This window comes from Bactrocera dorsalis, chromosome 6 (genome assembly GCF_023373825.1).
Source record: "Bactrocera dorsalis isolate Fly_Bdor chromosome 6, ASM2337382v1, whole genome shotgun sequence".
In the NCBI taxonomy this organism is placed as follows: Eukaryota; Metazoa; Arthropoda; class Insecta; order Diptera; family Tephritidae; genus Bactrocera; species Bactrocera dorsalis.
The window spans coordinates 14505880-14514843 of NC_064308.1; the positions used below are offsets into that span (position 1 = coordinate 14505880).

An 8964-nucleotide genomic window follows, 5' to 3' on the forward strand; every position below is an offset into this window, starting at 1 on the left:
TTGTAGCAATGAGGATACAGAAAATCAGCCAAACCCGCTGGTGTTAGGCGATTCGATTGGAGAACTTCAAATGACTGATTATGACAACTTTTATTCCGATGATGTCATCCCTCTGTCTAACTTAGTACTTCGGTATCCTGAATTTACATAGTCTAATACTGTAAACTCAAACAGACCGGCTACAATGGCTCCAAAATGGAAGAAGAATTATACAATGGATATTGAATTACTTACATGTAAATGACAATAGTCTAATGCCCAATAGAAATTGCCCAGATTTTGACAAACTTTATAAAATTAGACCACTACTGGACATCATGCGAACTAATTAAAAAAAAAAAACTACAAACCATCAGAAAAAGTTGCGATTGATGAAAGTATTATAAAATTCAAAGGAAGGAACTATCTGAAAAAATACATGCCGAAAAACCCTACTAAACGAGGGTACAAAGTGTGGATGATGTGTGCATGGTCAAGTTATTGCCTAGATTCTGATGTTTACACAGGAAGACAGGGTGATAGCGTTGAAACTGACTTAGGTGGTAAAGTTGTATGAAATTTCTGCGAAAATTTGAAACACAAAAATCATAAAGTCTATCTTGACAATTATTTCAACAGTTACCTTTGCAAGTTAAATTACGAGAAGATAATATTTTCGCCTGTGGAACTGTGAACTCAAATAGAAAGTTCTTACCAACGCTCAAAGAAGAAAAGCATTTGCAAAGAGGAGAACATGATTACCGGATGAGTGACACAAAAATATCTTTTTTGAAATGGAAAGATAAGAGATCAGTTTTCATGTTATCAAATTATCATGACCCTACGGATGTCGGAAAAGTTACCCGCCGAAAGCGTGATGGTACCAGTATTGAAGTATCATGTCGGAATCAGTGAAAGATTACAATGCGAATATGAACTTCGTTGATAAATTCGATCAACTGAAAGGAAGTTATGCTGTTGATAGAAAATCCCACAAGTGGTGGCACAGGATTCTCTTTCATTTTCTTGATTGTAGTATTGTCAATGCTTTTTTAATTTATAAAGAACTACAGTCCTCTTCACGCAGGGATATATGCCCTTTGACTTTGAAAGCATTCAGACGAAGCGTATACCAGGGTCTACTGGCCCCAGCATTTGTCAGAGATAAACGAAGGCCCGAATCAGTGAACAGCAACCACAACTCTACAGCTTCTTCTACAGGCCCTGCATTTATAAAACGTCACAAGCCAACAGTCCCTTCAGAAATTCGTCTTGAATCCAGTCGCCATCAACCTGAAAGAAGCACATCAAGAAGATGCTGTCTATGCAGCAATAAAATATTTCCGGTCCGTACTGTATGGCAGTGTAGTACATGTAAAGTGCCTCTTTGTCTACGCAAGGGAAAAGCTTGTTTTTCAGATTTTCATGAAAAAAAATTTACCTTAGTTTCGTTCCGGAGAATTACATTATAGCATATAATATTAATAAAAAATAAAAGTAACTCATAATTGTTTTGTTTCTATCGATATTCAATATATTCATTCAATATATTCTTAATCTAAAAGCGTGACTGAAAGAGTTAAAAAAATTTAGTATTTTAAGAAATAGTCAATTACGTAAAATAAAAAAGTAATTCAAATTATAACTAAAAAACTAAAATAACAAAAAAAAGAAACGTGGTGGTCAGATAAGTATTAAGAAAATTTAGTATTTTAAGAAATACTCGTAATGAATTACGTAAAATAAAAAAAAATTGTAATTCAAATTAATAACTAAAATAACAAAATAATAGTCAAGTTTGGTAAAACCAAATGTGCACGCCTATAACTTGCCGAAGTGAATAAAAGAATTTCACATTTCCGAGTTCTCTACAATCGACTTGGAAGTTTTGGGTATAGGTGGTGTTTATACGCATTTCTTTGATTTAGGCGAGGCTTACTTTCGCTGCAGTTTCTTGCCCCATTGATGGGTTTCTTTTTGCAAAGGTGTGTGTTATTAAACATATAATGTCTCCGTATAGTCTAGGTCTTCGAAACTTCTACTTTGACCCCAACTTATTTCTTCCGTTCCGTCCGATACGATGTTAAGGGAATATTTAAGTCTAGATTCAGAAATTTCAAGTAAAAAATGTAAATTAATATTTTTAATATATTTTTTTATTATTTTAACATTACAAGAATACATAACAAAATCTGAAAATAGGTATCGGGGTCTAAGTACACGGTTCCCTGGGGGCTTGAACAGTTTTGATTGGATTTAAACAATTCTTTGTCATAAGGTGGCATACACTAAAGATATTAATTGTGCACAGTTGTATCCAGTTCTATTCATAGGTACTTGATTTGTGTACTGGAAACTGAACGAATCAAGTGGAATTTAAAATTGTGCTATATGGGAAGTAGGCATGGTTGTTGTTCGATTTCGTACATTTTCACAATGTTACATAGGAATATAAGAAGAATGCCACGTACTAAATTTTGTCGAAATCGGTCAGTCGGGTCCCGAGATATGAGATTATAACAAAAAGTTGGCGGTACCACACTCATCGTCTAATTTTCAAACCGGCTCCCATAAAGCTTTCTCATACCATACTGGTGGTCTTTGTTAAGTTATTAATTTAAGTTATTAATTTATCGTGCTTTTAGTAGAAATGAGCGGGATTATCCGCCGATTTCATTCACTTTTGGTCGGTAGAAGTTCTTATAAGATTTATGCTCAGCAAATTTGGTTGTTGTAGCTTAAGTGGTTTAAGAGCTATGTATGTACATTATTAGACGGCGGGGCCACGCCCACTTTTTCAAAAGGTTGTGCCCACAGGTGCCCTTAGCTACTGCCATTCCTTGTGCTTACAGCTTCATATCTTAATTGAGCGCTGTTATGGAACTTTATATATTTTCGGTTAGTGGCGATTTGTGTTCGGACAGACAGACAGTCAACCGAAATTCAACTTTCCTCTTCGTCCAGATCGTTTATATACATATATATATCCCTATATCTATCTCGCTTAGTTTTAGGTGATACGTACAACCGTTGGGTGAACAAAACTATAATACTCGTACTCTGTAGTAACTGGTTGCAAGAGTATAAAGAGTATAACCATTGCATTTTCTTATATTTTTTTTTAAGTGACAGGACGACTGATGCTCACCTCAAAGCAACGCTTTGATTGTCAGCGAAGGCTCACCTATATGTCTCACTTGCATGTCTCTTGCTACAACACAAACCTGGTGCCTCTTTCACACACTTTTTAGCCTTACAAAAATTGCAAATGCCATTCATTCGACCAATGAATAAAAGGGAATGGTCCAAATAATTACAATCCTGTCTATAGTTAAACGCTGATTTGAAAGCAATCGCCCCTTGTCTATTCTGCATCATTTGCAACCTTACATTCTCTACGCGATTTGCACTCTCGTCGACCGTCTCATTTCATTTTAGCTGAATTTGCCGTCTATTTGATGAGGATCTAAATAATTGAGATTTTGCTTTTGGCATCTCTGAAAGCTTTTATTGTAAAAACCGTATATTTATTATTAACCAAATTAGTTTCGCTTAAATCTAATCTTTACCTTTTGATTTAAAGACAATGAATTTCCAATTTTACTCTACCATTTGCAGAATACGATCATAAATACAATAAAGTTAGAAGAAACCAGCAAGTATTTCGCAGACACACATGAAAACCACATTACATCTTAATATTTGATTTTATTGGTTTTTGGATGTTCCTTACGGAGAGCGTTCTGTTTTTATTTTCAATGTGCTTTGTTACAAAAAAGTACAAAGACAATAAGAAAAGTAATTCAAGCAACGGTGCGTTGCTGCAAAATAAGTAGCTGTAAAACAGAATAAATATAGTTGACACTGTATTTACATAACTACATACATGCATACATACGGCAATTTATGCGAGCATTTGATTGTGCTGTTTAGCGTTATTTCACTTGTTCTGCGATCATTTATATATGCAAACTTTTTTGCTTTGTACTTTACTTCAATAAGTTATGTAGAAAAGATGTGAGAGATGGAAGAGAGAGTGCATACATATGTATGTACTTTACTTCATTACGTTATGCTGGAAAAGATGTGCAGAGATGGAAGAGAGAGAGAGTGCGTGCCGCAAACGATCAAGGGCACACGCACACACACAAAGCGCGCTTCGCTGTAGACTGCGTTTGGTGAACGAAAAACCTTATGCTTGCAATATTTTTGGTTTTTCAAAAACTTCACCCGAAAGAAAAAGGATTTGATTTCGGAAAATTAAAAAAAAGTATACCACTCGCGAGCCTAGAGCAAATGCTTTATTTAAAAAAAAAAATTATAAAAATCGCTTCAGAACTTTAGGAGATTAGCCGTTACAAACATTTTTCATATAAGCGATTTTATATAATTAGTATAGATATTTAACCCTATATCTATCTCGCTTAGTTTTAGGTGATACGAACAACCGTTAAGTGAACAAAACTATAATACTCGTACTCTGTAGTAACTGGTTGCAAAAGTGTAAAGAGTACTAGCTGATACGAGTAATGTGTGCTGATAACCCACATCAGAGGAGACCGTCTTATTAAATCAATTAATTTTAAGGGGACCACTCTATTATCGAATGCATTCCAGATTATGAAGTGTATTGAACGCCTTTTGGAAGTCGATAAAGATGAGATAAAGAGGGAAGCGTCAACATTTCATTAATTTTTTCTATACCGGAAACAAAACGCTTTCTGGGGTCTTTGTGACAGGGGCCTAAGATCCTGGGTCTTAAACAAAGATACTTATAAATAGCTTTTTGAGCTCGAAAAGCTTACGGTCTTTTTCTTACGGTTTTACTATCACTTTTTTCAGTTAGGTCCCGCAGCAAAATCCCTATCTCCTCCAAGTCTGCCGTAAGGAACGGCCAATAATTCTTCGCTAAAATAAAAGTTAAATACTACATTTTGAGCATTATAACAAAAACTCAAACCATTAACCAACCTGCGCCAAAAAATATGCAACAATTCAACTCCCCAAAAACGTACTTGCATACACAATAATGTTACAGATTTTCATGCCTAATTATTTTGCAAAACCTAAAGGTACGCTATAACTAGCGATCTTACATTCTTCTTCTTACGGGTTATTTCCTCAAACCATTAACCAACCTGCTCCAAAAAATATGCAAGAATTCAACTCCCCATAAACGTACTTAGTGCAAGCACAATTCTCACCCAAAACTAATTTGCATAAATGAAATAACGCGTGCTATTCGCTCAGTGGTCCATTTTATTCTGGCCCCTATTATGAGTTGCATTCGATCTTCGACAACGATCGAAAATGCTGGTCGAACGAATTTGCATTTGGTATTACGACGCTCATTCGATGAAGATTGGCGTTATTGTGAATTGCAATCATTTTGAATGTTCACGATAGTATACATCTGTCAGATGGTGTAAAAACTAAAAGCGTTTTGTGTACGAAGTGTGAAGGTAAAGCTAAAAAATATTTTATAAATAAAGTAAATATAAATAAAAGTTAAAATAAAATATGACTACGACTGAATTGTGGTTTGACGATTCTTCAGAGGAGGATGAAAGCTTAGTGGAATTGGCCAGAAATAGAAAGAAGTTAAGGGACGCTTCCAACCCTTTGGAATTGGATTCCGCTACGTAAGTACAATGCTATTTGTTAGAGGTTTCTACATGTTCAACATTTAAGAAATTTTATTTGTAGATTTATAAAAAACTTTCGTTTGTCGAAAGAGGCGTTCGTTGATTTGCTGTCCGCTACAGAGGAAATGCTGCAGCGATGCACACGAGCGAAATCTATTCCCAATATATTAAAATTGGCAACAGCTTTACGATTTTGTGCTCAGGGATCGTATCAACTTAGTATAGGGAATGAAAATATGCTTGGACTAGCACAGCCCACGGTGTCTGTGGTACTATCTGAGGTACTCGATGCCCTGGAGAATTTCATTTGCCAAAGATGGATAAAATTCAATTATACCGAGGCTGAAATGCAACAAGCAAAATCCCATTTTTATAATAATACCAGATTTCCTGGGGTAATCGGTTGTGTTGATGGTACACACATCAAAATTGTGGCTCCCAAAAAGGAGTTGCAGCATTTATATTACAACAGAAAAGGATTCTTTAGCATTAATGCTATGATTGTAAGTATGCATACAAGTTTATCGTAAATTTGTAGTTGAGCATTTTTGGCTTTTATATTAATTACAGGTTTGTGATCATACAATGAACATACGGTATATAAATGCAAAGAATCCCGGGGCAACGCATGATTCAATGATTTTCAACATGTCAGCATTGAAAGCATATTTAGAACAGCAAGTCGAAAATGGTCTTCGCAATACTTGGCTACTTGGTACATATATGTTTGACTAAAAAAGCAAAACGTTATATTTTTTAGAATAATTTTTTTTTCTGAATAGGAGACGCTGGATACGCTCTAAAAACTTATTTGATGACACCTTTTAGAAATTCTGAAGAAGGATCTCCAGAAAGCAGATGCAATACACAACATTCGAGAGCAAGAAATATAGTAGAGCGCAATATTGGAGTGTTGAAAAATAGATTCAGATGTTTGTTACAAGCAAGAGCTCTCCACTATTCTCCAAAAAAGGCGACACAAATTATTAATGTTTGTGCAGCTTTACACAACATTTGCATATTTTATAAAGTTGAAATTTCTCCTGAAGAATTTCCTAATGAGGCAAACGATAGTCATGGTGGAGTCATTGAAGTTGAATCTGATAACGACTCGGAAGCAGCAGCAATTAGAAATCGTATATTAAGAACGTTTTAGATATAATTAAAAAAAATAAATTAGAAATTTATTTATTCAAAATATTTATTATGGAATTCATTGTTCATGTTTATCTACGTAATAAAAATTACTCTTTGACAAAAAATATCACATAATTCATTTACCTTTTGTACTTAGAAATATATACAGTCTTAAAATACTAATAAAAACCGAAAAATATCACATAATTCATTTACCTATTCTACTTAGAATACTAATAGAAACCGAAAAATATCACATAATTCATTTACATTTCAACATACATTCACAAAAAATATGAATTCAGTCTCTTTAAGGCACTTTAACTTAGATCTAAATATAAAAGTTAAGAATTGTTTAAAGATTTTTTTTTTAACTCTAAAATTGCAAGTTTTAACTGCAGTTTTGATCTGCGATCTTGCTGGCTTTTTAAGACTTCTTCTTTGTAAACCCGCAATTTTTCCCTTTTCAGCTGTAGGATTGCCTCTGTTGCGTTTTTATTCAGTTCATACTGTTTCTTTTGGTATTCCACTTTTTCTTCAGCACATTTTCGTATGACCCCTAAAGTGGAGACCATTTCTTGGTAAAACTGTTTCTGGGCATTTGTCTGGGAGTCCAGTAACCTCAGCCTCTCTGCCTTGTTGCATTTTTTAATTGGCCGCTTTTTGCGTGCTGGAGACTCGTGAGCCTCAGAATGAAACTCCACTTCATTTTCTTCAGAGTTTTCAGCCTGAGGATGTGGGGTGGTATTTGGTGGAGCTGAAAGTTGTGGTTCAACATCGCCACTTATATCTAGACCAAATTCGGCTCCCGGCGGGTTTATGCAGGCATCAAACTCGAGTAAGCCAATAATACTCTCTTCAGTATTAGAAAATCCCTGCAGCCTGTTAGTACCTCCGCCTGTTGCTCTGCACTCCGCTTTGTTTTGGGACAGTTTTTTTTTTGTCTTTGACTTCATATCAGCCCATACCTACAATGTTCAAATAAAAATGTATTTCCACAAAATACACAGAACAACTTTATGAACCTTCATCCACTTTGCCGCTGGTCTAGTTGGTGGACCCAAACAGTTTAGCTCCAAAGCAAATACCTCCCATTTTGTTGCCGCCTGAACTTTGGTGCAAATCCCTCTTGCAAATTGTGGATTTTCTTCCATTAAAGCTACCAGTTTTTCCAACTGCTGTTTAGTGCTCACGACTTTCGACCTGCATAAAATTAACAAAAATAGTATAAATTAATTATTTGTTACCATAAAGCAATAAATAAACGCAAAAAACCTACATTTTCACAAATTTCCATTCACTACGCTACGCTGTCGATAGGTAAATTCTGTTCGACAGCCATTTCGATGCTCAACGAAAATTTCGACAGGGTTGCATAGCTCATAATACGAATTTGGCATTCGATTTTCGATTTTCGATAGCCAGCGAATAGCGAAGATCGAATGCAACTCATAATAGGGGCCTCTATTTGTTCTTTTTCAAACTACATCTATTTATACTTATGCTAGTACCGACGCGCAGGTCAGTTGTTTTTCAAATCTTATGTGTACCTATTCTACTTCTAACAAAGGAATGGAAATATTAATGGTTTTGGGACTATTTGTATTTACATTCTTATTGTTCTTATTTTTACTGATAATGAAAAGTATTTGTACACATGTGTGACTATCTACAACTAGTACTTATAACTATACATAAATATTTATGTTGTCTTAGCTGCACTTAGGTTGTAAACGATGTATCTGTAAACATGTATATATACATATAACTAAATACATGTGTACGTATAACTGACTATAACTATCCCCTTCCTTAAACAGATGCGTCCCGAATCTGCTTTAGGTTGCTTTCGATAGTTTTTATCATCAGGTCAAAATGCTCATTTGTAAAAAGGTTACTTGGCTGCGATGGGTTGGAAAATGTGCTGATTACTGTATCTGATCTTTTACATTTTAGGTACACAATTATGGTTGTTATTAATGTACCTGTTATTTAAATCAGGACATACCAATATATATTTCGTTTTGATGCATCTTCACTAAATTTTTCTATCTTCTGTAGGTTTTGTATGTGTATTTGGTGCAGGTAAGGTAGCGTTGGGATTGTGGCATGCTCGGAGATATTCAATTTGAAGCGGTTCGTTAATTCAGGTACCATATATGGACTTTTTTCGCTCACCGGGTACTTTGTATTATTTATTAAA

General features: G+C 34.9%; 1 protein-coding gene across 1 annotated transcript; it reads left to right on the forward strand.

The window, feature by feature from the left end:
- The first annotated feature begins 657 nt into the window (after positions 1-657).
- On the forward strand, positions 658-6946 carry LOC125779138 (putative nuclease HARBI1). The gene is made up of 4 exons (XM_049459769.1): positions 658-5621; positions 5686-6127; positions 6195-6339; positions 6407-6946. The coding sequence occupies exons 1-4, from the start codon at positions 5500-5502 to the stop codon at positions 6778-6780; spliced, it is 1083 nt and encodes a 360-aa protein (XP_049315726.1). The 5' UTR covers positions 658-5499; the 3' UTR covers positions 6781-6946.
- The last annotated feature ends 2018 nt before the right edge of the window (positions 6947-8964 follow it).